General features: G+C 29.6%; 1 protein-coding gene across 1 annotated transcript in view; it reads right to left on the bottom strand.

Moving 5' to 3' along the window:
• The window catches only part of eys (eyes shut), a 96271-nt gene extending 75791 nt beyond the window's left edge, over positions 1 to 20480 (bottom strand). The window contains exons 1-3 of the mRNA XM_075357709.1: positions 20350 to 20480; positions 6235 to 6383; positions 3485 to 3598 (exon numbers count right to left, since the gene is read on the bottom strand). Of these exons, the coding sequence (XP_075213824.1) occupies positions 3485 to 3598; positions 6235 to 6383; positions 20350 to 20480 (394 nt within the window). The remainder of the gene's footprint in view (positions 1 to 3484; positions 3599 to 6234; positions 6384 to 20349) is intronic.
• Between the last annotated feature and the right edge of the window lie 7388 nt (positions 20481 to 27868).

Below are 27868 nucleotides of genomic sequence, written 5' to 3'. Positions count from 1 at the left end.
CTCCCGGTCTGTGCTAGACCTGTTTGTTCATCCCTTCCACATGCTCAGTACGAGTTTCAACTCCGTTCAGCCAACACATTATTTTCGACAGCTCCATCAGTGAAGTTTTGTTTTTGTTGTATGTTACGAAAATGGAATTTAGAGCAACGTTGTGCAATCAATTTTTGTGTTAAACTTGGGAATCCGCGAGTGTGATCTTCGAAAAGTTGAAAAAGGCCTATGGGAAACATTGCTTATCAAGAGCACAAGTTTTCCGCTGGCACAAATCATTTTTGAAAGGCCGAGAACATGTTGAAGATGAACTTCGCTCAGGAGACCTTCAACTTCAAAATCTGACGAAAACGTTGAGCCCGTGAGGATTCTTGTGAGATCAGACCGTCGTTTAACAATAAGTATGATGAGTGAACAGTTAAATTTAAAAACTTTCACCGTACATCAAATTTTGAAAAACGATTTGGACATGCGAAATTAGTGCCAAAAAACCTCACAACGGAACAGAAGGACAATCGAAGAAACGTATGCATTGATCTTCTTGAGAGGATTGACAATGACCAAGAATTCTTCAATCGTGTGATCACAGGTGATGAATCCTGGATATTTGAGTACGATCCTGAAACAAAGCGGCAAAGCGAAGAGTTGCACACTCCGTCATCTCGACCAAAAAAAATGTCGAATGAGCAAATCAAAGATCAAAACCATGCTGATTTGCATTTTTGACAGTAGGGGTATCGTGTAAAAAGAATTTGTTCCTCCAGAACAAACGTTCAACCAAGAGTTTTACAAAGGTGTCCTTGAAAGGCTCAGGAAAAGAGTGAGACCAGACATTGCAGACAAATGGATGCTTCATCATGACAATGCCCCCTGTCACATGGCCATTTCAATCACGGAATTTTTGACCTCAAAACGCATTCCTACGGTTCCTCAAACCCCTTATTCACCTGATTTGAGTCCTTGTGATTTTTTCCTTTTCCCGAAATTGAAACATGTCTTAAAAGGACGTCATTTTGGAACTCTGGAGAACATTCAAAAGACTGTGACCAACCAGTTAAAAGCCCTACCAGTTGAAGCCTTCCAGCGCTGCTACCAAGGGTGGGAACAATGACTCCGCCGTTGTATAGCTGCCCAAGGGAACTACTTTGAAGGGGATAATATTGTTGTTTGAAAAAAATAAAAACTTTGGTAAGTAAAAAGTCAGTCTCATTACTTTTCTCACACACCTCGTATTATTGTTGTTTAGTCGCTGTGGAAATATTCATGGCATTTTTTTTCTATTTTTCCTTAAACGATCATTCCTTTCTTGGCCAGTTTCCTTTAAACGTCGCTGTCTCATTTGAGCAGCATGTTTAAAAATGTGAGATATAAAAATATTATATAAGAATACTTTATAGATGCTCAGGTACATATATTATCACCAAGTATGTATGCATTTACAAACTGAAGATGAGGTATGATTTTGAGACGTCTCATTTTACATGTGGGAATCCATTTAGCCACCTACTGGTCGGTTGAGGTACGAACTTTATGTTTAACTTGTGTTGGCTGGCACTGACTTCAAATCAATTATTTCTTGTAAATACTTTTAATTTAGTTAATAAATGAAAATATAATTATTTGTAACTTTTTAGTAGTATAATTTTTTAAGTTGGTTTTTATTTTTATTTTTTAAATTATCTTATTTAAAAAATCTTCTGGAGTTAATTGTGAAGCACCATCTGCAATGGTTACTGATTACTGGTAGCACCAGCAGCTTCACTGAAGAAGATACTGGTAATGCAGCAAAAGTTCTTTGGATGAACAGTTTCCATGAGATATTTTGTTTTACTATGCCCTTCAACAAAAATAATGTCTGATTTGTACTGGAATTGTTTGTTAAGATTGTGAGAATAACATAAAATGAAAATAATAATACAGGTGTGTGCTTATAAATTTTAACATTCTGTTCTTTATCCTTTGGTTCTTATTCTGTTTCATCCTATTTTATAACTTTTCACATTTATTTAATATATATTTAAACCACTTTATGTAAAATCTCCAATTGTTACCAGTGATGTGATCAGCAAAGTTGGATTGTGAGGTTTATGTTATGAATAATGTTTCAGTGAGTTCTGCTATAGGCAGTTCTAATTTAATATATTTTTAAATAGAATTCTGCGATAAGAACTTAAGGTAGATTATCAACTATAACAAAAAACCTACAAAAGTAACATTAACAAAACCTGATTAACTGAATTGCAATGACTGACCTAATGACTGAAGCAATGATTATTTTTTAAAAATATCTAACAAATCTTACAGAAAATATTTAAGAAACAGACCATGGCTGTATAGAAATTGAAAAAAAATGGAAGTAAAGGAACAGAAGTTATACCATAAAGATAAAGTGAATTATGAAAAAATGTATAATGCTTAAGTATTAGAAAATTTGTAACAGAACTGGACTTGGGGAATAATACAACTATATAGTAAACAGTTTAATATTATAATAATTCTTGTCTGAATCCATCAGTATTTTTAAATATATCTTTAACATTTTTTGCCGTATACGTTACTTCAAACGTATGCAATTTTCATATTTTAAATGTTAAGTAAATTATTTAACTAATCTAATCTAATTTATCTAATTGTATGTTATCTTGTCCGTTATTGTATTTTAAATGTAATGAATACTACGGCTAACTTGAAAAAAGTCCCATGATGAAGTGATTAAATCTGTTTGTTATTGAAAAATAAAAGTGTAGTAAAAAAGAGTTTTACTGGTATAAGTAATTTTTCTTACACTTAAATTTATATTTCTATACAACATAAACCAAAAGCTACAGTAGAGATAGAATTAAATAAAATATTACAATTGTTGACACTTTAGAGATTTTGGTTCAGTCTACCTTCCCTTCATCTATTTATATTGTTTATCTAATAACATGTGTTGAAAAGATTATATTTCTTTTTAAATATAAACAATCAGTTGCTGAAAGAAAAAATACATGTACATATTTTCTAGTAAACCAGTTTTAAATGGCTTCTGAAAATAATCTAAGAACAAATTCTACTCTTAATATAGAAATAATTGCATTTTGAAAGTGATACAAGTTACAGTTATCAAGTAACAACCATTCTTAGTTTGAAAACCTATTTAAAAAATTTGTTTAATCTCTTTTTAAATTTATGTTGTATTCTGAGGGTAAAACCAAGTATGAACTGTTGATGCAAAGTAAACCTTTTAAAATAGCTTTTTTTAGATTTAGTTCTTGAACTTTTGACAGTCTAGCTTCCATTATATTATAATTATATATCATATTAAAATATTTTAGTAGAAATCAAGGCCTGGATCAGTTTAATTTAAAGAATATTTATTAACTATGAAAATATTTCTGTGTATAATTAAGTAAAAAAATTACCTCATAATCATCAACTTTCAATTAAGACAAAAACAAGACGGCCTTAAAATAATGAAATATTTTATAAAGTAGTTATTTATATATGCTACCTGAATATCCAGGAAGGCACAGGCAAGTGTAACCATTAGCCACATCAAGACAGGTAGCATTGTTGAGGCATGGATTAGAACTACATTCATCAACATTCTCTTCACATAAATCACCTAGATTAAAAATAGAATAAAAACAATACAAATTATTACATTATTTTTATCCTTCAGTAAGATACATAATAAAATACAGCTAGTTCTTCTTACTTAACAGAATAATATGTGTATTCCTTTTTTCTTTCATTAATATATTTACCTCAGAACATTTTATGCAAATATAAATAAAAGTCATTCAGTTTTTATTGATATTCTGCTTTCTGTCATAAAAAAAAAAATATATATATAGCAAGTTACTTGTAGAATTAATGTGTCAGTATTTTGGTATAATTGCTTTTGACAGTAATATTTTACATAGATATAATTATAAAAATCTATTTTTTATAGTTTTGAACTCTACTCTTAGAATATAACTAATGAAAAACGTCACTTGTGAAAATAGATATTGTCTATAGACATATTAAAATTTAAAACGTGCCATGGAAGAAATTAACTGCGTATAGTTAGAGTTTATTGGTTCCAGGTATTCAGATCATCATTGATGGTAATATGTTCATCACCTTGAAGTATAAAAAGATGTAATTCAAGAACAGAGTTATCAAAAGAAGGAGTTGTGATTTCACGACTAAATAATATATAATTTAATTTTATACTAAAATTTTACAGAAAAAATTATAATTTTACCTGTTTTTAAAAGTATAATTTTAAAACTAATTTTATAATTTTTTGACCCTTTCAGTATAGCTAAGATAAAAAAAAAGGCTTTTGGATAATAACCGTAGGGTGTAATTCTTTTTCTTAAAGAATATAAATGGACTCACAACAGAATTTTGCATTACTTCACATTATATATTTTGTTTAATTGAAAGAATCACCGACAAATTTTACAGTTGTATAGTTGTCAAAACAATTTATATAGAAAGTTACCTTATTACTAACCATAGTGCTTACTTGGAAACTATCATCATCACATGTTTATGGAACAAGTATTCAGTGAATTCAACTTGCTTGGGATGGTGGCCCATCATGATTTTACGTTATAGCTAAATTTGTGATTCAAATATTGTGTAGTTTCAAATGCTTATGAAGCATACTTTGAATGCTCATTTTAGGTATGCTAAAACTCCAATCCGGTACTTGTGATTTGTCTTACACACGACTGTATCTGATGCTCCATGTTAACTTCTGACATAGCAGATTTCCTAATGCTTCCTGAATCTCATCTAAACATCTAATTTTGGTCTTACCAATTAGAGAATTTTAAACATAATTATATCAATATTGCTGTTGCACTATTAGAACTGATTTAAACCTCAGTGTATTACAATACACACTGTAATTATTGCTACATTGTCATTATTGCACTATTACTGATGTATGTATATTTATGTATACACACATACATACGCATCTACAGCCAATGTAGATGCATGAAAAATAAATTTACCAAAGATTTAAAATTTGGTTGTTGCAAAAATAATTATTTGAAAAAAAATTACAGTAAAGTATGTTACATTTGATAAACTGGTTTCATTGGAAGACTGAAATTAAGCGATCAGTTTTAGAGGTTTTTTTGTATACATTGACTAATGTTGATAGCTGATAGCACTTAATGCTAATATAAAAAAGTACAAGCAAAGAATGGCAAATGTTTTCTTAAGAAATAAGCTACTTACCAACTTTGGGAAATAATTTAAAATCTTCACTGTTTTTTTTTTTTTTTTTTTTTTTATGAAAACTAGTTTATTATTAAAATAAGTAAAATATATCTCATAAAAAATAACAAGTTTATCAATCCAACATAACATGGAAATAAAATTCTTAATTAAAAGTAAGCACAGGAGATTTTCTGAAATGCTTCTGATAAAGCAAAAAAATAATATATTAATCTATATAAATAAAAATGTAAGTGTTTGTTCAAAATTTTAAATCTGAAAGTTCTTCACCGATTGCTTTGAAATTTTGACACAATATTGCATTTGAATACGTGCATTTTTTTATATACTTACTATATATACCTAAGATGTCAGACCTGTGACAGGTAAAAACATGCTTTTTTTTAAAAACAGCACTACCTATTGGACATAAAAGCAACACACGCTATACTAAATATTTTACATTTCCATTTCAATGTTTCCAATATGTATGTCTGCTGTAGACTAAAAAAGTAGTAGACTGATTTATGCACGGGGAAAAAGGGAAAAATCAGAGAAGGGAAATAGGGAAAAATCAGAAAAAAAGAAAAAATCAAAAAAGGTAAAAGGGAAGAAGAGGAGAATTTTAAAGAGGAAAAGGAAAAACGGGAAATGGAAAAGGGAAAGAAAAGGGGAAAATAGGAATGGGAGAAGGGAAATAAGGGAAAGGAAAGGGGGAGGAAAAGGGAAAATGACAAAAATGAAAATGGGAATAAGGAAAAAGAAAAGGGGAAAAGGGAGAAAGGGTAAAGGGGAAAGGTTAAATTTTGTGAAGTTATGTAATGTTCATTTTGTTAATGTTTTATCAAACTTTTAATTGTATTCATTTAATCTACATATATGCTCAAATCTAGCAAAAGTGAGGCATTGCCAGGTCTGCTAGTTTATAGTTAAAATATTATACATATATGACTTAAATTGTAATAAGTTAATTTTTTACTAAAGTAAATTTATAAGTATAAAATTTTAAAAGAATTCTATTTGAATTTGATTGATTACCAAGGAAGCCTGGAGGGCAGGAACAATTGAAAGCTGCAATGCCATCATGGCATGTACCCCCATTGAGACAAGGTGAAGACCAACACTCATCCCAGTTTGTTTGGCAGTGTATTCCTGTATAACCATCAATGCAGTAACAGGTGTATGTGCTGTGAAAAAAAAAGATTAATTATTGAAAAATAATTGTGCTCTTTTAGATTAATGATTTTAGGTCTACAAATTTGGTAAATATGATAACATATAGTTGTGTTCAATATTAAAGTTACAGAATGATGTTTTATTTATATATAATAAATAAAAATTATGAAAAACCTTTTAATTCTAGTTTGGCTGAAAAAAAACAAAATGCAAAAGAAAATATTTTTTATTTACTTAATTCCTGAAACAGATAAAATTTGCCTCAAGTTCAATAGAATGAATTGAAAGGGCTAGAATTATGTCTATAGATGAGTACATATGATGAGCTTGGTGGTGTTACATAGCACAAATAAAAAAAGCTATGGCCAGAAGCCAGCCAAATCTATATCCATTTTAAAGGTAGGACTATATATATAAGAAACCAGATGTTCTTGTATAAGTAATTGGTACTTCTAAATACAATTTTCTTACCATAGTTATGCATTTTTCAATTCATAGATTCATCTAAGATCATGGGAATTTTTTCACAATAAAATATTAGGTAATGAACAACTGTTGGGCTCTAAGAATGTATATACTTTTTCTTTCATGATAAGATTCATTTTATAAAATTGACCTACACTATTATTTTTCTAATAATCAGACATCTAAAAAGATTATTATTCATTAACCATTAAAGAAAACAAAAGATTAAAAGAAAGAAAGCAATCTATGGTGTAAGAAAAAAACACTTATTGAGACTTCTGCTTCCTTATGAACAGTTTTTTCATAAGATTTGCATTTTTCTAGGCCTATTAATACTTTAAATATAGTAATAACAAAATATTAAATAAAGTAAAATTAGAAAAAAAAAATTTAAGTCTCTACAAAAGGAAAAAAAAAACATTTTCATTTCTTTATATTTTTAGCTTTTTGAAGAAAGAACCAAATTAAGAAACTAAAAATGGTGATAATAATTAAACCATCTTCAATTAATTGAAAGTAAAAAACTATTAGATTCTTGAAGTTAGTATTATCTTTTTAAGAATATTTTATTACCTGTACTATAATTTGTCAGTTGCATAGACAATCAAATTTCAAATAAGTATTTAAATTTTTATATTAATGCAAATGTTACATTTATTTAAATTGTTTATAGTTAAACTATTAAAATAAGTTTATAATTTATTAATTTTATTAAAATTATGTCTTTCAATATACATTTAAACTATTACTTCATAATATTTATAAACCTGTAAATGATATATAAATTGTAATAAAATTTAGTTAGTTTATTTGTTAAAAACTGAACTTTATCTCTTACTTTTTCTGTAAACTAAAATGAATTCGTAAAATAAATGAAATAAAATTAATATCTTGTGTTTTGTTCAATCAACATTACGATACAGTGTATCAGTTTGTGATGAAATTTTGATTCTCACATGAGCACTTTATTTTATTATGCAAAAAGTAATAGTCGAAAATATATTAAATAAGCATAGAATCTGTTCAAGCAAATAAAATATTTTTGGAATTTGACGCTGTGACTGTAAGACAGTTATACATTAAAAGCCAAATGAGGCACATTCAATGTAATACATGACAATTTAAATTAAGAGCCAATTATTATATTTACTTACAAAGAAATTATACAATTAGGAAATAGGAAGAGTATCATTGTAATTTGACCATTATACGGAGACTATCAAGTCGTTCGATGAATGACGCCGGCGAGAGTTTGTCCTCACTGAAATACTATACGCTGACCAACTCGCAAATCGAAATTTTAAAATTGTTTAAAATATAAAAAAAATAATAATTTTGATGAAATAAAGCTACATATCATCGCAGAAATAGATGTTCTTAAATGAATGTAGGGTTTTTCGATAAATATGCGATAATCTTCGTAATTTCACGTTTTTTAATTTGAAAATGCGAAATTTTCGTTCTTCTAACCCTGATTTTTTTCTCCTAACCCGTTTATGAATCGCGCCGCTAGATAGCAGTGTTGATAGTACTAGGTAGCGTACAAATGCTAAAATTTAAAAGAAAATATATTACAGCTTGTTTTAATAGTAAACACTCTTATTTAAATGAAACTACTGAAGATGAAACAATTATTTTAAGCCCCATCACTTCATTAAAAAAAAAATAAATAAATATTAATTTACAAGAGATGATACTAGATTTATTAAAAAAGTAATAAATAAAACTGAAATAAATTGGTTAAATTTTTATTCTACAATTAGAACTATTTGATGGCGTTGGGGGTCTGATATTTCGAAAAATTGTACATAGTATAAATGAATATTTATATGTATATTAATACATTACATATAAATACACATGTGTATATATATATATTTATTTATTTATTCATTGCTTTATATTTATTTAGAATTAATATTCAACTTTTTTACCGTTTTGAAAACTGCATTTCTTGAAAATTTTGTGTCAACACTATTAAAACATTTCTTTTAATAATGCTAAACCGTTTTCACATTATTATTGCAATTGCTCAAATCAATGAAAATAAAAACTCAAATACTAATTGATGACTAGATATCGATTAGAAAAACTGACTGATATGAACTAGATCAGTATTAATTTCATGTTTACTGAGTGAAAAGAAAAAGATTTTCATTCATGAAGATCGAGTGCTTTATTTGATGAGAATTTTGAAGTTGTTTTTTCTTAAAAATAAGAAGAAACTTATTATTAATAAATTACTAGTTACTGACTAGACTTGATAAATCGTGTAATATTTCACAGAATTTAACGACTGAACAGAAAATAAAATAATTGTTAAGGTTTCGGCGAGAGTTTGCCGTCAATTGAAAACATCAAAAATCAAAATTCCACAATTTATTAATTACATAAATAAGTTGTTGAATATAAGTGAGATAACAATTATTTTCCCGCCTTTCATACATATCTGTACATTTTTGTTTCGGACAATGTCTTTTTGAAGAACTATAAATAAATAAATTGTTGAATTTTGATTTTCGATATTTGGAGTTTTCAATTCACGACAAACTCTCGCCGAAACCTTAAAAATTTTATCGTTTTGATTTATTTAATATACGACTGATGAACCTTGCACCAAATAAATTTTTTGAAGCTCAAGTTATCAAATAATTTAAAACCTGAGTAGCCCTAGTCTTCCAGTAAAACCCTTTTCGTTAGCAGAGGTTCTACAAGTTATCAGGAGAGGACGGAATTCAAAGAAAGCTCTTTGGTATGACTTGATAACTAACAAAATACTGTTTATGTTTCTATTCAAAGCCATCCGATACATCTTTTTAACGGCATCTTTTGATTACATATTTCCTGATGGAAGGTGTCAAATGATAATGGTCGGAAAACAGGGTAAACCATAATTATATAAGCCTATTGCCAATTCTATTGAAGTTATTTCAGACTACTTCTTCGGAGACTATGGCCGATTCTGGGGAAGGGATGTTGTGTTATTCCGGACCATCAAGTGGTCAATCGGCGATCAAAGACACACACACCGGATTGTGAATGTTATCAGCAATTGTGTAGAAGAGAAGATGAATTGTTTGGCTGTTTTTCTAGATGTCTGGCCTACTGACCTACTCTAATTAATCATTGGCTTTCTAAATGGAAGATGAAGATAAATCTGGCAAAGTCTAAACTTTGCCCTCTAGTTTCTATGAAAAGTAATGATAAGAAGTAAGCTCTTTATCGTTATTTTTGTGATGAGGAGGGATGACTGCCTTCGAGTGAATGGCGTTTTCATCCCGCATTCTAACAGCATGCGACACTTAGGTCTGAACCTGGATCGCCGTCTGACGTGGAGGACTCATATCAGGAAGAAACGGAAAAAACTTAACGTTAAATTCAAGGAGTTATATTGGTTGCAAGGGAGGGGGTCGCAATTATCATTACCGAAAGTAGCTGGTGTATACAACAATCCTGAAACCTATTTGGTTTTACAGAATCTAGTTGTGGGGTACTACAAGTGAGAGTAACATTGGCATTATTCAGCAATTTCAGAATACGTTATTGAGAACTAAAACAGAGATGCCGTGATTTACAGAAACACTGAGAAACATAGTTATCTGGAAATGCTGAGTTTCGGGAGGAGATACAACAATTCGGTATCAAATAAAAAATAAGACTGAACAGTCGTATGAAAAGCTAGCTTGAGTTGATCTCTTGGATAATTGGGAGGAAGTTCGGCGGTTAAAGAGGCTGCATGTATTGGATTTATAAGATTCTTCGAGATTTGGATGAATCCACTATGTTGGGACATTACTCTTTTTCAAAATATCTCGTTCTTTTTAGCCGTTTTGTTTGATCATTTTTTATTTTTTTAACTTTAGCTATTTATTTATTTTTCCTTTCTGATATTTCTTTGTTTAGAAAACGACATTTTCTTCGTCGTTTTTTGTGGTTCTTTGTGTAACTGTAAGATATACTTTTTGGTGTTTTCTTTATTTTCTTTTAATGTTATGGACTTGATCAGTGTTGTTCTTTGAACTCATCAGTGCAGTTAATTGCTTACATTTATTATATATTTGAGTGTCCTTTGTAAAATTTGTGTACATATGCGTACATGAGTATGCATTTATAATTCTTGAGAGATTTCAATGAAGAAGTCTCTGTGCATGTCATTTGTTTATCGTAATTAAATTTCCTTATGAATATCCGGTTAATTGCAACTGATTGTAAATAAAAATAAATACTGGTATAAAATATATATATATATATATAAAACCAACAAAGAATTAACGACAGGGATTAAAAATATTTTTTTCTTTAATGCAGTTAGTTTATTTTATTAAATATTTTTAACTAATTTACATCGTGGTTTTTTGTCAAGGCATATCATTTTTAATTATTACTAAAATTGCAATTAACTGTTATAATTTTGATGTGCTTATGAACTAAGGATTGCATTTTCAACGTTTCTTTTTTATTGTATCGTCTTAAGGGCTGTTCTGTTACTATAGTTAAATGAATGCCCTCACTAGCAAACAAGATCTTGTACCTTTTGCCGGTGAATCCAGAATAATAATGTATGTTAAATATATTTGTAAAATAATATTATTTTTGTTAGTTTAATTGAGTTAACTTTTACTGTATTTCTTTTAAAAATCTATAATGTATTCAATGTTTTTTTTTTGTATTTCGTATTTTAATGTATTTTGTTAAATTATTAATTAATATTTTTATTAATAATTTCTTTATATAAATTTGTAAAATAATTAATTCTTCTAATTTAATTAACATATTTAAAAAAATGTATCATGTTTGTATTGCATCGAATATTTGTATTTTATATTTTAGTGTATTTTGTTGTTGGCTATAAACAAATAAATAAAAGAAGTAGTTGTTGAGATGTGTATAAAAATAATAAGCTATTAGGAAAAATATATTATATGTAATAAAAACTAACGGATTGTTTAAAAAAAAATTCTGAGTACCTAAATATTTAGACACAAAAAGAAGAATTTATCAAATGTTAAAGATATTCTAAATAAACTTATTACAAAAAAAGTGTAGAAAATGATTTTGATATTTTGGATAAAGATGATAGTCACAGTACGTTACACTAAGAAGTAAATTATACTCTATCTATTAACGTAAACAGAATGTTGATTTGATGAAGGAATAGGAACATTTTGAAGAATGGGTTGTTTAGTTAGTACATTACAGATTTATTACATAGTTTTCTGAATTTTTTCGTAACAAAGTAAGTAAAATCGTTATAAAATGACGGATTGCACTTAGAATTTTGTATAAAAATAATGGCAAGAGAAGAATAACTGGTAAGAATAAGAACAATGAGCTGTATGACATAGTTAAATACAATATATATATATACACACACGTTAGTTTACAGAGATAATTGTTCTCCATGATCTGAAATTACCTTTCAAATATTTAAGAGGTTTCTAGCCAGTTATTATGAAGATATTATTTATATGAAGTGCATTAGCGCACAAACCAACAGCTTATTTGTGGTTTCTTCCGCATGTTGATATCTAAAGCAATCTAACTCATTGAATACTCAAAGTCCCTACCGTATCATTTTATGATTATTTTGTTCCATCATGCGCTAACTTGACTATCTCATGATAGATCATGCATGATGACAGTTTCTTTACTGAACATACAATGCAAACGCCACTCACTTTTTATGTTAAATTATCGCTCAACATGTAAAACCGCTGAAAATAAAACCTAAAATAAATAATACCTAAATAAATAAAACCTAAAATAAAAACTGCCAAAATACAATGATCAGCGTCAAATTATAAAAAAATTAAAGCAGTCAGTTTCGGAAGTTGAATTTATCAATTTAAAAAAGTAGGTTATTTTGAGCGGAATAAAAAACAGAAAAGAGATGGATTTTTTTAGCGTAGTGTTTGGATTCAAATGCAGAAAAGATTTGTATGCAGTCAACTACGTGAAGACAGGCAATTAATCTGTCATGATTGAACAGTTTTCGCATCATTGTCAACTAAAAGTAGTGATGTGTTGGAAAATATCAAGATTAAACTATCTGGTGTTTCTCAGAAAAAAAAAAACGACTGTTCTTTCATTCAATCCAAACTGGTTTTTCCGCCCAATAGTAATACTGCGTAGCAAACGCACTGAATCACCAAACAGAGCTGTTAGCTCACTCTAACGTTAAGTTTAAGGAAACGTATGAAATGAATAAACTGTTCGCCGTTTACTGAGATCAAGTCATTTGCCCAGCAAACTGTTGTTTTATCAGTATTACTCGTATGTACGGTGTGAGCTGAGATCGAACAGTTTCAAAAACCAAACAAATCTTATTCAGTATTAATGGGTAGTACTCAGTTAGCATCCCATCTGACACGATATCAACATAACGTTTTTTTTCCTGTTTAGCCTCGGGGAATCACCGTCATGTATTACTTCAGAGGATGATATGTATGAGTGTAAGTGAAGTGCAGTCTTGTACAGTCTCAGGTTGACCATCTCTGAGATGTGTGGTTAATTAAAATCCAACCACCAAAGAACACGGTATCCACGATCTAGTATTCAAATTCGTATAAAAGTAACTGCCTTTACTAGGATTTGAACGTTGGAAGTCTCCATTTCCAAATCAGCTGGTTTGCGAAGACGCGTTCACCACTAGACCAATCCGGTGGGTAATATCAACATAACCTTCTTTCTTTTTTCCTGTTTAGCCTCCGACAAGTACCGACAAGTTACTACTAACCGACAAGTACCTATTAAAGCGCAGAATAAAAGGGTCATGAAACTATCAAATCTACTGATAAAATGATATATGGTATTCGTTGGTGTCAACCGCAACATCCTACTGCCAGCGCGTCGAAAAAATATTAAAATGAACTGTTGCTTTTAAAAGCAAAAAACAACAGTTTAGCTATGTAATGGAAAACTGAGTCATGAATAAAACAATAATTCACCTTGTTTTTTCATAACGGTTTCTATAAACAGATGTTTTTTTTTCCAACAAACTGCTTTTTCGTTCGGTAGAATCAACAGAAACGCCTACCTCAGAAATTTTTTTTGGAATTTATTTGTGTTTCCTGTAAGTTTTAACTGAATATACTTGTTTGAAATTAAAATTATTTTGCAGTTTTTTCTATCAGTAAAACGACTCTAAAATAAGTTTAGTTTCGAGTGACAGCACAGTAATGTTCTGCGCGCATGCACTGAACATTACTGTGCACACACACACACACACACGAAAGTCTATAATGTTAAATACATTTGTGTCTATTACGATCTGAGTTGTTATTATTTATACATTTGTATATTTTTTAAAGAAATGCTATTATGAAATAAACTAAACTTTTTATGCTAAACGGAAATTTTTCCTGTGCATCTATTTGTGAATGTAACGATGGCATATAAATTTAAAACATACGAGAACATTCGTGTACAATATTACATACTTAGAATGCAACATTATGTTCTCGCTAAAATGGCGTTTATTTTTGCATTAATGATTTATGACCATTTTAGATGTTAGCTTCCTACTTAGGTGCAAAGTCATTTATATATTTTGTAGAGAAAAAAGATCATCATATATTTAAGTAAATTTTACAGTAAAATGTAGGGCAGTACTGTGTCACATTGTTTAAATCATTTCATATATATTCCGACCACGTTTATATGAGGTGGCATATAATGCGTGCAAACTATGTGTCTTTGAGCAAACCATTTTATGAAGAAGTGGTTTTAAGTGAGTTTATCGTGTGGTACTTTAACTGAGCATTGCAACGTTTTATATTTACGTTACAGTAGTTGAGAAAGATTTGTGCAAAAGCGCACCTGCTGTAGAATCGCGTGACCTTTGCTCACTCACTTTGACTCAATAAATTGTATGATTTTGTCAGAATGTTGGTGATATATTGAATGATTTTATGATTTTACTTTGGAGAAATTAGTATAATATACGCTCGTATATTAGGTTTGGTGAAATTAACTTCATAACTGTTTTACTCTTAAACGTTTATGAAATAGTAAATTTATTAAATAAATATGATTACACTTCTATAAAAGATCACGGATAAAAAGAAAAAAATTGGTAAGCAAGAATTGTATCACAATTACAGTGCCGGTAACCTGATATTAGGCGAAGTAATAACATATTTGTATTAAATCTTGATGGTTCTGGGTTCAAATCACAATGTGTTATTGTAAGAAATAAACAAATATCATTAATTAATTAATTAACACAAGTAATCATTTCCAAACCTCTGTATTAAATTAGATTTTAATATACTTTCTAAAACTTATTCACATAGTGGAAAAACATTTGAGGTAATTTCGTACAAAAGGAGTTCATTAAACTTTTTTTTATGTTTTATTAAAAAATCAAAATAAGTTGATTAAAAAAAATTTAAATAGCCAATTTATTTTACTACAGAGGCCTGAATAATACAATAACGAATGGAAGCCGTATTGCAGCAGGATAATACATTTTATGTAATATTTTCTAATCTCCATTGACGTTGTATATATTCAATCCCTGATCACAGTATTGCTTTCAAATTTGACCTTTCTTCATAGTGCTATTAAAACATTTTCATTAACCTTTGACATATAATAATAATACATTTAATTTTTCATTTCTTGAAGGTTGTAATTGTCTCATATTTTATTAAAATTTTACATAGGCCATATTCTATATTCATATATGAATATATAAGAGAATTAACCATTTTTTACCTATTAATGTAAATTACAGGACCAACAAAGAGAAATGAGAAAAATTACGAGTATAATTAATGAGGTTTATTTTATTTTCTTTACTTTTTTAAAAATAACTTACAAATGCCTTCTGTTATTGATAATTCATACTATAATCCAATTCTTCTAATCTTTTTTTCTTTTCGTATCGACCACTACGGATCACATTTGCATAGTTTTATCTTCTTTTTCTATTCCCAAAAGGTTTTCATTCTTTTGCTTTGTTGTTATCGCATTTCTTCGGTTCATCTATTCAAGTTTATACCCTTATTTCTCTGGAAACTTAGATTCTTGAATGACTTTTCTAAAATGATCTCTTTCTTAACGCAGATCTTTAGAAATGTTAACGTTTTTAGATTTGTTTCTATTTCTTTAAACCAGATGGTCTTTGTGGATCTGTTTACGTAGAAATTAAATATTTGTTTTGTCAATCTTTAGTTGTTCATTCTGCATAAATGTCCATAAAAATGTATTTTTATTTTCTGGATTAAGCCCCCTTTTTTTTTGTACGAAAACGAATTTCTTTTTCCCTTTTCAATTTGTAAATTAGATCTTCATATTACGGTTTATAAATTTTTCTTAAAATTCTTTTGTGTACTGCTATTTCTTGTTCTGAAAAAAAAACTTCAGACATTCTTCCCTATTCAGTGCTTCTGGTAGGACTACAGTTTTATAGTATCTCAATTTATACGACAAGGAGTTTTTATTGCAAATTCCGTTTTTCGTAAATTCGTCTCCCATATTTTTCAGTTATATTCAGTGTCGTGATTTCTCCCAAACATTTAAATTTTTGAACTCTACTTATTTCTTTGTTGTCGGAAATTTTATGGGTTGAGTTGTGTTCTCTTTGTCATTGGAATACCAATAAGTTTTTTTTTTATAAGACATTTGAAGAACAATTTTGCTTGTACATTCGCTTCGGTTTTGAATTTTAATTTTAGCCTCGTCTATATTTCTTGTAAAAGTTGTAATATCATCTGCGAAGGCCAGAATGTTTGTATTTATCAATTTAGTTGTAGTACTCTTTTTTATGTATTCGTCTGCGTTTAAGTTTTTAAATCATTTCTCCCATTCTCTTTTAACTTTTTCAAGCGTACAGTTAAAGAGAAGGCGTAAGGCAAGTAGATGGATTGTTTCCAGTCTAATTCTTTGCCTTAAGCCAGTTTTAATTTCTAATGGTTCTGAAAGTTTCCCTAAGAATTTCACTTTTGATTTTGTGTTTGTTAACGTTTCTTTGATAATATTTATTGTCTTGGAAGCTATTTTAAATTCTTCAAGGATTTTAAGTAGATCCTCTGGATGGAGTACCAGGATTTCTTGCATTTTCTGATAGCAATAAATACGGTACTAGAATGTTGCTTTAATTTATGGTTTAGATTTTGTAAAATTGATTTTTTTTATGATTGATGTTTCTGGAGATCTGATAGCCAACCAATATTTCAATTTTGAGAAATCAACTGACCAGAAAATATTTTTCCTTAAAAACTTTAGATATCCCCATGGAATGCGATGTAACACCATTTTGCTAGAATTTTAAGTTCATTTTTCTTTAATCTTTGTATTCCTACTATGAAGGTATTCTTGAATATATTAGCACACCACTGTGCTGTATCTGTTACTGTACTCCCGTGTTTACTTCAAAGAAATGAAAATCAATAATTACAGTTATTGTCACTTCTTACTTAACTTTTCATATTGTTGTTCATATATGAAGTAAGATTACTAGGAAGGCTGCTATCAACATTATTGTTTGTTAACATACCTTAAATTTAAAGTAAATTAATGAACTTCTTTCGACATAATTAAACCGTGTAACACTTAAACATTTTCACATGAATCATAATTTATTCAAAAGTCAAGGCGACTCGCTAATCATTAAGTATAATTCCTGGAAAATTTGAATTTTTCCGGGTGAAACTAAGTAATATCATGTTGAAATATACTCCATACCGTTCTATTCGATACATTTTGTGATAGCGAATGTTGCCGTACTGAATGCTGAGGAGTATAAAATAACTTATCTTACCTATTTAATGTTTGTCAAAGTCTGAATAATTAGCAACGAGCTGACCAAATTATCTAAAACATTTTTGTTCTTTTAATACTTTCTAATTTTTTCACAACCTTAAATAATACGCCGATTGAAGGGATTGGTCCAATAATTTAAGCGGAGTGATCACAGTGACCGTAAACATATGACCATGGAATACTTTCCATAGTCATCTCCGATCGATCAGTTTTTCATGACTACTGTATGGGTTGTAGAAAACTGTAGGCTAATTTATGTTTTATCCAGTTCAGTTATTCCTAATTTAAATTAATGAAAAATAATCGGTTTTAAGCTAACTTTCTGTTTTTGATGGGGATTGACTAAAACGACCATGGCTGTTTGATTTTTTTACTTTATTATTTTAACACTGTTAGAAATACAGGCTGTCCGGGCTGAAGGTATCCGAAAATAAATGGACTATATTTAAAAATCCAGTGGTCGTAATCTCTTAAACGTAGGCTTAACTGACAGGAAATATCTCCAAGGTTTATCCCGTGTACTAACAAGTCGGCGGAATACGCGTTCTTAGGCAAATCGACTCACAGAGCTGTTGTAGTCACTAGAGATGTAGGCCCTATAACAGAAGGTTGAGTGTATGCTTTGATTAGTGGAGTTTCAATCAGTTGCGCTTGTTCAACGGCGTGCATGAACTGAATGGAACTTTCTACATCCAAGTCTATTTGTCAGTGGGATACGACTTTAAGAGAGACTGAAAGCTTGTTTTTGCATACCGTAAATCATCCAAACGTTTCAGTTAGTGACAAAATCATATACGCGATGCATTCACTGCCAGTCCTGGAACGTAAATTAGGCGAGATAGTAACGAACTGAAAATTCCTAGTTCCACTGTTCACGACATTCTTCATAAGCGGCTCTATTTGCAAACTTACTAGTTACAACTCCATCGTATTAAATCAAATGATACCCCTCTATGAAATTATTTTGCTGCAGAGGTAATGCACCTGACGAATACAATCCTAATTATCTTGATACTTTGTTATTTAGTGATGAACTAACCTTTAATAAGTGCGGGAAAGTTAACAGACGCAATTCGAATTTGGGATACTGAAAACCCCTAAACAGTAATGGACAATGAAATGGGCTGCAACTGTATTCTGAATCGGTTTGCCTGCGCAAGCGTATTCCGCTGACCTTGAGAATATGCAGAACTAATCTTGAAGATATTTCTTGTCGATTGAGCCTACATTTAAGAGATTACGACGACTGGTTTTCTAAATATAGGTCATTACTTTTGGATACCTTCAGCTCGGACATCCTGCACTTGTTTTATATTCTTCAGTAAGTATTGTTTCTTGGAAAATTAATATTCATTATTGTTTTTTTACTTCCATTTTTTCATTTTTTTTTTAATCACCATTTTATGTACTTTTTCTTCAATATCTACTGACTTTTAATAATGAAAATGGACGTTCAAGCGTCTAGATTGTAAGCAAGACTAATTTTAAAATATTTTTTGAGTTTTAAATGGATAAAAAATACCTCTAAACAGTCCGGATGTCCGGCTTCAGTCAGTAAAAAGATTAAAAAAAATCTGTGTTCTTTTATTTAAAGAGTTTGTACCGTGTAAACCTAATGCTCCTCTTAAAGAATTTTTATTTCAATCGAAAAATGAACGGCAGCCAAATTTATTATTAGTGCAAACTTTGTGGAGTATCTGTGTTAAAGCCGATCAAAGCGTTGCTTTTAACAGTAAAGTATATCTATTGAAATTACTGTGAAAGTAAGTTTCCCGTAAAAAATAGAATGGATAACTTAAGTCTTCAAAAAAAAAAGGAAGAATTATAAAAGCAAACTTTTGAACGCTTTTTGATGTACTTAGGTACTCGTAATAATAATAAAAATATGATGAATTTATTGATCATTAGAGATTAATTTTAGTAACTACTTACCTTTATAACAACGTTAAAAATTCAACAAACTAAGTGTTTTTATTGAAATTCAATGTAGTAAAATTATTTAAATAAACTTGAAGTGTATATTTTACGGTTAAATTAAGGGTTAAGTTAAAGGGTCATATTATTCTGCAACAGATACAGAACGGCATTAACAGTATTTTTCTTTAATTTGTTGAATCATTTTTTTTTTTTATAATCATATTTCAAGATTTTATTTTATTAATGTTTAAGCCTTCAAAGCAGGGTTTTTTGTTCTTATGTATAACAAAATTTATAAGTATAATTTTTAATGTAAATGCATAGCAGTAAAATTCTAATGTCTTTTTTATTTAAACAGTATTTATATTGTTATTGTACTTAATTTTATGTATAGTTTTCTGCTGTTTAAATAAAAATATTTTCCGTCTTAATTGTTAATGGACTATTTCTAAAAATTTTGAGCTTAGAAGGCACTACCATTACTACTCTAAAACAAATAAAAACTTCATCATATCAATAAAAAAAATATAATACCTTTTTTGAAATGTTCTTTGTTTAAGTCACGATTAATAAATAAATCAATATACACATATATACATTTATATATATATATATATATATATATATATATATATATGTATGTATGTATATATATATATATATATATATATTTTAGAGCTTATTGAAATTACAACTTTTAAATATTTTAACACAGACATGAAAAATTTATATTAATCAAAATAATAAAATTAAATAACCAATACTAATGTCTTTACTTCACGCTTTGATTATAAGTAACTTTTTTAACTAACATTAAATAAAAATTACCTGTTAAGATCATCTATGCAAATTCCGTACACACAGGGATTGCTGAGGCAGGCGAATCCGGCTGACGTCAACTTGAGTACGAGCCATGAGGCGGTCACAGCCGCCAGGAGGACTCTAAACCCAGGCACCATCCGGCATCCTGCCGCTTCCTATAAAATTATAAATTTAATACTTTTTGAATGTAGTTTAAAGTAATATAATTTATAATATTATTGCAAATACTTTTTTTGGCTGGACTAAAACTTCTTACAAAACTATGATGACTATTGAGTAATTACGATTTGGTAATTCGGACTTTCATAATCTTTTGAAATGAAGAACGAAATTCAAAATTTCTGATATGGTGTTGTCATACTACTCGTACATAGGTTGTGTAACTATTTAAAAATCGGTCAAGTCTGTTATTTCATTTAAACTGCAATTCAGTATTATGAGAATTATGAACCAATTTGGCGGGTTATCTGTTTGTTTTCTATGCTAAAATTTACTTTTATTATTAATATTATTTATTTTTTTTTAATTTTGTGATTTGTATTAAAATATTAAGAGTTCTGAGAATCTTTAAATTAAAGAAAACAACACCGTTACCTCCTTTTCTCTCTGGCTTGTAAGAAAAACAATATACAGACGGATAAAATTGATGAATAATTAGCAAAATTTTCCAACACTTAAATCTTATATATATATAAATGAATGCTTGTTTGTTTGTCCCGTATGCGTTCCTATACCATTCATCCGATTGTGATAAAACTTTGGTGAGTTGCTGCGCGCACGCCCGCGAAGGTTTCTGAATTAGTTTGGACCAGCTAGGTGGCGCTGGGGGTCGAGATATTTCGAAAAATTGTATTTTATGGCCCGATATGGCTCATATTCAGAATATATATTAGTTACGTAAAAAGAAAAATAATTGCAAAAACTGTACCCGCTAGGTGTCGCGGGTGTGGAGATATTTAAGAAACAAACAAATATACAAACAGACTTTCTTCTTCTATATATATAAAAGGGTATGTCGTATGTGTGTCCGCTATAAGCTAAAGCCCTACTGGACCGATTTACGTGCGGAAAAAAGGAAAAATTAAAAAAAGGGAAACGGGGAAAAAGAAAAACAAAAAAGGGAGAAAAGGAAAACTGGGTAAAGGAAAAGATTAAATTTTGTGAAATTCCGTAATGTTCAGTTTTTTAATACTTAATCAAACTTGCAATTGTGTTCATTTAATCTATATATACTCAAATCTAACAGCAGCGAAGCATTGCTGGGTCTGCTGGTAATAAATAGATTAAAAAGTAAAGCCACTTAAGCGTAGTTTTTGAAAATCCTCGCTTAAAATTAAACTAATAATATAATACGTATTAACTACAAGATCTGTAAATTCCTACTTTTACAAGTCAGCGCCAATTAAAAACAGTTGTTGACTACCTATTCTTAATTTTGACTTAAAAAGTAGAAACTTAAAAATTGAATAATAGATTAGTATTGCTACTTTTTTGTGCTAGTTTGAAGTGGCTTTATTTTATTTAAAGTTCTTTATTCAGATTTTTTTTTGTTTTATATTGATTTAAAATATAAATATACATTCAAAAAACGCTGCTCGTGTGATTAAGCCGCTTGTAGGACACAAGGTAAGGGACCTGTATTTTGATAAAAATAAAAAAAACGAATGCAGAGAAATGATGGGAAGAGAATGAAACCCAGAGTAAGCTAAGGTTCTTTAGAATTCGGGATTAGGTGTTATATTTTTACGTAATGTTTCTAAAAATGTTTCTTGAATTTTTGTTTAAATATATACATTAAATATTAAAATGGCGTTAAAATCAATCAGAATTATTACTCTGTAATAACTCAGTGTTCGTTATTATAATAAAAAAAATATAAAATCGTTTACGTATACAAAGTAATTTTTAATTTTAAAACTTTTCCGCTAAAATTACCTATCTAGAGAAACTAACAATGGGATCATCAGAGGAATTTCACGTAAAAACATTGATATCGGTTTGTTTTGGTAAAAATACGCCTTGAATATGAATGACTATTTTATTAACTTTTGAGAGTGAATTACGACATAAGTCTCATTTACTTAAAAAAGAGCTTAGAGCTCATAAAATAACTTTTAATTTTGAATGCGTTATTCATTATTGACCACAATTTATTTATTTTTTAATGATTAAAATTCGTATATCAATGTGTGATAATTAGTAAGAAATATTACGAAAAGTTCTCGCTTCTCTCGTTCCTTTTGCTCTTTCTCTTTCTACACACACACACGCGCGCGCGCGCACGCGCGCATGTAGGTTATGTGAGAGTTGTATGTTAATGTAATTTTACAGCGATCTAAATAATATAACGTGTAAGTGGACTTTTTATTAACTAGGGGAGTAGTAAAGCCGGATATGAATAACCTTTGTTATTCATTTCCGTGTTTCACAACAAAACTCTACTTCTATAACTTTTTCAAGGTTATTTTGACCGAAGTTTAAATGAATTCGTTACAGTTGTTCAACCAAAACATGGTTTGAATTGTTCTATTTTTCGATTTTCAGGCTTTATCCGTAAATAAGTTATTTCTGTATAAAAGTACATTTATTGATTCGTTTACAATTCAGACAATAGTTGGGTTCTCTTCTAACTAAAAACGAATCCTCATATCACTTTTTTGTTGTTAGCATATGTAACGAGCAAACAGAACAGGAATGAGATTTTAATTGTAGTACTCTTCCTATATATTATTTTATTTTGTTTTTTTCGTAGAGGAATCTTTTCCTCTGTTATATAACCTAATATAAAAGTAAAACATATGATACACAAAATTCGGAGTTCACCTCTTGATTGAAATTCTTTTTAATGAAATCTTTCAGCAAAATACACACGTAAAACATGAATTTTAGAATTATCTTTATTTGATTCATATTAATTTAAAAAAATATATGTACCGGTATATATAAAACATGGTGATAACAATAAGCAATGTAACCGGATAATTATGTAGAGTAAGGCTCTGACAGCAAGTTTGATACTTAATAAATGTAGTAATAATAATTAATATATGTATATGTATTTTTTATGGTCTCCTCACACCACTTATAGTCATCAGCTGCCTCTATGAAGACACTTAATCTACAGACAGGGAAGCGGGAAAAGCCTAAATAAGTGTAAGAAGTACAGCAGAACAGTAAATGAAAAAAATGTAATGTGCTGCACTATTGTACAGGGAATAATTTTAGTCTGGGAACTAAAATTAAACAAGTTAACTTACTTCCTCAGTGTTTAAGAAAAATCAGTAAAACAAAAATTGCAGGCAGTCACTCAAACAGTACGTGATTAAGGAATCTAGAATAAATTAAATATAAAATGAAAAAGTACAGAATGTTCCTCGTCAAATCTAATCATAAAATCACTATTAATAAGTGAATCCTAAAATAAATGAAATGCTAATGTCAAGTTCGATAGTAACAATTTATATCAAACGTAATCGTTACCTACTATCAAATATCTATAAAATAAATTTTTAAAATTATTTATTAATAAATAAATAAAATAATTAATCTATAAAATTAAATTAATACATTAAATTTAATCTATAAATAAATTAATATCTATAAAATAAATTAAGCAGAAAAACAAGGTTATTATGACAAATTCACAAATCAGCAGTCGTCAAAAATAACTTTCTAATTTTCATTTTAAACATAGTTAAATTTTCATGAAACACACTCTGCTATCATTAACCAAAGGATTAAGGATTTCAACGAATCTATTGGTTAGAGATAAGGAAGTTTGGTTTGAATATTTAAATAAGTTATACCTCCCGCTATTCATGTATGGAACCCTGAAATTTCAACATTCGTCCATCCATTGCCTTATAAATGCACATAACATCTTACATTTTCCTCTTTGATTCCAAAGATGCAATGCCCAGTTTGCGGCATTCCGCCACATATGAAAGTAGGTACGTACTCAGCTTTCGTTGCCGTAAATCCCAGAGGAATTTCGTTTACATAGCTTCAATATTCAGGTTAGTAAACGTTCAAAATCTATTATAGTTCAAAATCACTGAACAACATTCCAGCCTGTCAGTGGTTTGATAAAGATGACTTATGGTGATCACTTGCCGAAAGTAACGACTTACCTATAAACAAAGGCAAAAATTCCTTGGAGATTTACATGTTATTTTGTCTACATGTTGCGTAAACAAGTGCTTAGAATCGTTGGTAATACCTATCACAAATTTTTTCAGTTCGACGTATTTCTTGGATAGCTATTTTAGCTTAAAAGCTATCCACAGCTTTGATAACCAAGCTGTTTTTTTACAACGTCTTTCTAGTAAAGGATAATTGTTTTATCAAGATTCAGAGGCATTGCTTAATCAACCGACTATTTATGAATCTTCTTAATATCCGTTTGAAAGGCCAAATAATCACTATACGAGTTCACACTTCCATAAATATTTCATCGTCAGCGAATCTACTAAGCTCTGATTTTATGCCATTTCCAAAATCATTATAAAATAATAGAAAAAATGGATCCAATATTGACTCTACAGAATATTGCAACATATTCGCTAAATATTTCATCAGATACTTTCACTTGAAAAATTCAATCAGGCAAATATGAATGGATTCATCTCAGCACAGAACCTCTAACACCATAAGCTTTTAACTTATACAACACGATAAAATAATGTCAAAATTCTTCCTAAAGTTGAAGTAGACCACACTCTTAACTCGCAATACACCCTAATACTTTTTTCTTATTAATACGAGAAATGCCTGCTGTATCAGTAAACAGATTGTGATCAATTCAGTTAACTAAATCTCTGTTTATGATCCCCAAAATCGTAGACAGACCTTTTTTTTCTTGTTTAGCCTCACAGGAACGAAATCATTAATTTTAGGCGATAGGGCTTTACTAAAAGAAAAGGCAGAGACACAAGTAATCGAGGAGAATAAACTGCACTCCAATCTGTCTAATCTGTTAATGTTATAGCATTATATATGCTGAGGTGGTTATCTCTTGTGTAGTAGAAAGTGGTACATTAAATATATCATATATTTAATGTACCACTTTCTCTATCTAAACATTCACTGTAATTGCATCATGTAGGAAATCAGGATAAACAAAATGATTAACCTTTATGTTCGCACTCACATCAACATTAGATAGAATAAAGTCCAAGATCGAAGTGTGACCATCCGGCAGACAGAAATTACATTGATCGAGTCTTGTATTATTCATAAACTAAGAAAGGACCTCACTCTTCTTCCTTGGGTAATAATGAATTCCAGATTTGAGGGAGAGATCGTTCCATCTAACCCCAGGCAAGTTAAAGTCGCCCAGCATCACAATCAACTAGACTGGGACAATTGGTCCCAGTCTAATTTGCTGTATCGGTGAAAATATTCTGTCGGCACTTCAGGACCAGTGTCGGGGCTGAAATAATGGGTGCTAACTTTTGAATAATGGGTGCTTTCACTTTTTTTAGTTAGCACCATTTTTACTTTTTACCTCCTGGTTATTGCTATCACTCATTTATATTTCAACCCTATCACATTCTGCAGTAAGCTTTAAATCATTCCTTTTAAACGATTGAATTTTTTTATCGACGGCAATAAGGGCAATCCTTCACAAGGTTTATCCATTTTTATGTAGTACCTGTCAACCCCTAAATATTACCCAACTGTTAGAAAAGTAATCTGTAAAGTGGTGTCAAGAAAATACGTCTCTGTAATAACTATAATCTCATGTTGTACTGCAGTCGCCGACGCAAAAACTTCAACAAATTTATTGCAAAGACCCCATCATTTTCGTATAAAATATTAAGTTCAGTACAACCCCACTGACATTATTTCACTGATCTCCTGATTAATAGGCAATTTATATATATAGTCTTCCTCAAATGATCCATAACATAGTTAAACCAAAACTTTCTTCGGCTAGACTTCCAGGGCAGCAGCCTTCTCATAATCTTCTTATAATACATGAAAAGATCTTTATCCTTCTCTTTTAGTTTTAAGCTTGGTGTAAATAATCTCTTGAATTTTAGTAACGTCTTTTTATAACCTTTCCACATCAGAAGCTTCAGTAATATCTTCAAACTTCGTAACAAATAGTGCCTTCTTTCTAGGTTTGATAGATTGATTTCACTACTTTCCAGTCATTTACCGACATTGTTGTTGCAAGCATCAGCCGTTAGGGGACTTTTATTCTAACTTGATAAAGTAACTACCTTATTGTCTCGCTTTACTCTCACACCTACAGCTTCAACTTTCTTTGACAATTTTTACGACGCATCTATACAAGCTACTACTGGCAGGAGCTGGATCAGACTTGTCTTGAAAACAGAGGGAATCCAGCTTTTCTCTCAATTAACATTTTCATTCTTAAATTTGTTAAATGCTATACATGAGTGATTCATCTTCATTTATATTTGATTAATTTGTTCCTTTAAACTGATGATGAGTCCAAACAACTTTGGAACCAAAATGTTACATAAAATTAGACTTAATAACTACGTCCACTTTTTCAATTTCATTCATGTTTTTACATTTAGTAACCCTATTCGCGTTAATTCTACTAGATACTCGAATTATCAGCACCAGTAATCGGTGTACGATCACCTTTGAATATACGAGAGCAATCATCAAAAATATATTTGCTCATCTTATTAAGTATAAGGAAAAAGATAATACTCGTCCGTTATACCCATGCATTCCAAATGAAATAATCCCGCACATTGATCATTGCACGGCAAACGCTTCTACTCACCATAAAACCTTTTATGCATTTTGTACCTTGACATTAGACGAAGCCACCCTGTCAAAAACTAAATCTAACGTAAATTAAAATCAGAGTGTGCCGTCATTGACGAATCTGTTCAAATGATAGGGGAGATAAATTTCAACTCTTGGCCTAAAATGAGTGAGAAAGGAATCACTTTCTGCTCTGCATCAGACCAAAAAAACGGTTTGACTATTGGGATAGATTAACAATTCTGTTGTTGGTTGTTATTTTGCCTCTTAAGATAAATGACAAACAACAAGAAAAATGAAAATATCCAAAATGTACTAGAGAATAACTGATTAAACCCTGTGAAACGTTGTTCCTTTTTTCCTGTTCTATGGAAAAATTCAATAAGCTAATTTTCACTGGCAAAAACCACAGCATAATAATAATAATAATAATAATAAAATAACAAGAAAAGGATGATAATAAATCTGGAGTGTTATATTTTATATCTATTTTTTATTCGATTATATGTTAAATTTCATTTCTATTTCAAAATTTGTCATAAAAATTTGCAGATTAAGAAGCTTTTTCTGATTAAGTTAAAAACCTCTCTGAAATTGAAAAAAAATCTTAAATGTACTCTTATAAATGGCTAGTAGTATTATTTTCTCACTGCTCTCGTTTTGGATTTTTGGATCAGTGGTTTTCCAGTTACCGACTATTTTTTATAAAAGAGCTATTTAATGTGTAATTATTATTAAAGAAACTACAAACAAAATTATGATTTTTAGATAAAGT

The sequence above is a fragment of the Lycorma delicatula genome, chromosome 2 (genome assembly GCF_047948215.1).
Source record: "Lycorma delicatula isolate Av1 chromosome 2, ASM4794821v1, whole genome shotgun sequence".
In the NCBI taxonomy this organism is placed as follows: Eukaryota; Metazoa; Arthropoda; class Insecta; order Hemiptera; family Fulgoridae; genus Lycorma; species Lycorma delicatula.
Note: the sequence above shows the minus strand (reverse complement) of the source record. Positions and strands in the feature narration are given on the sequence as shown.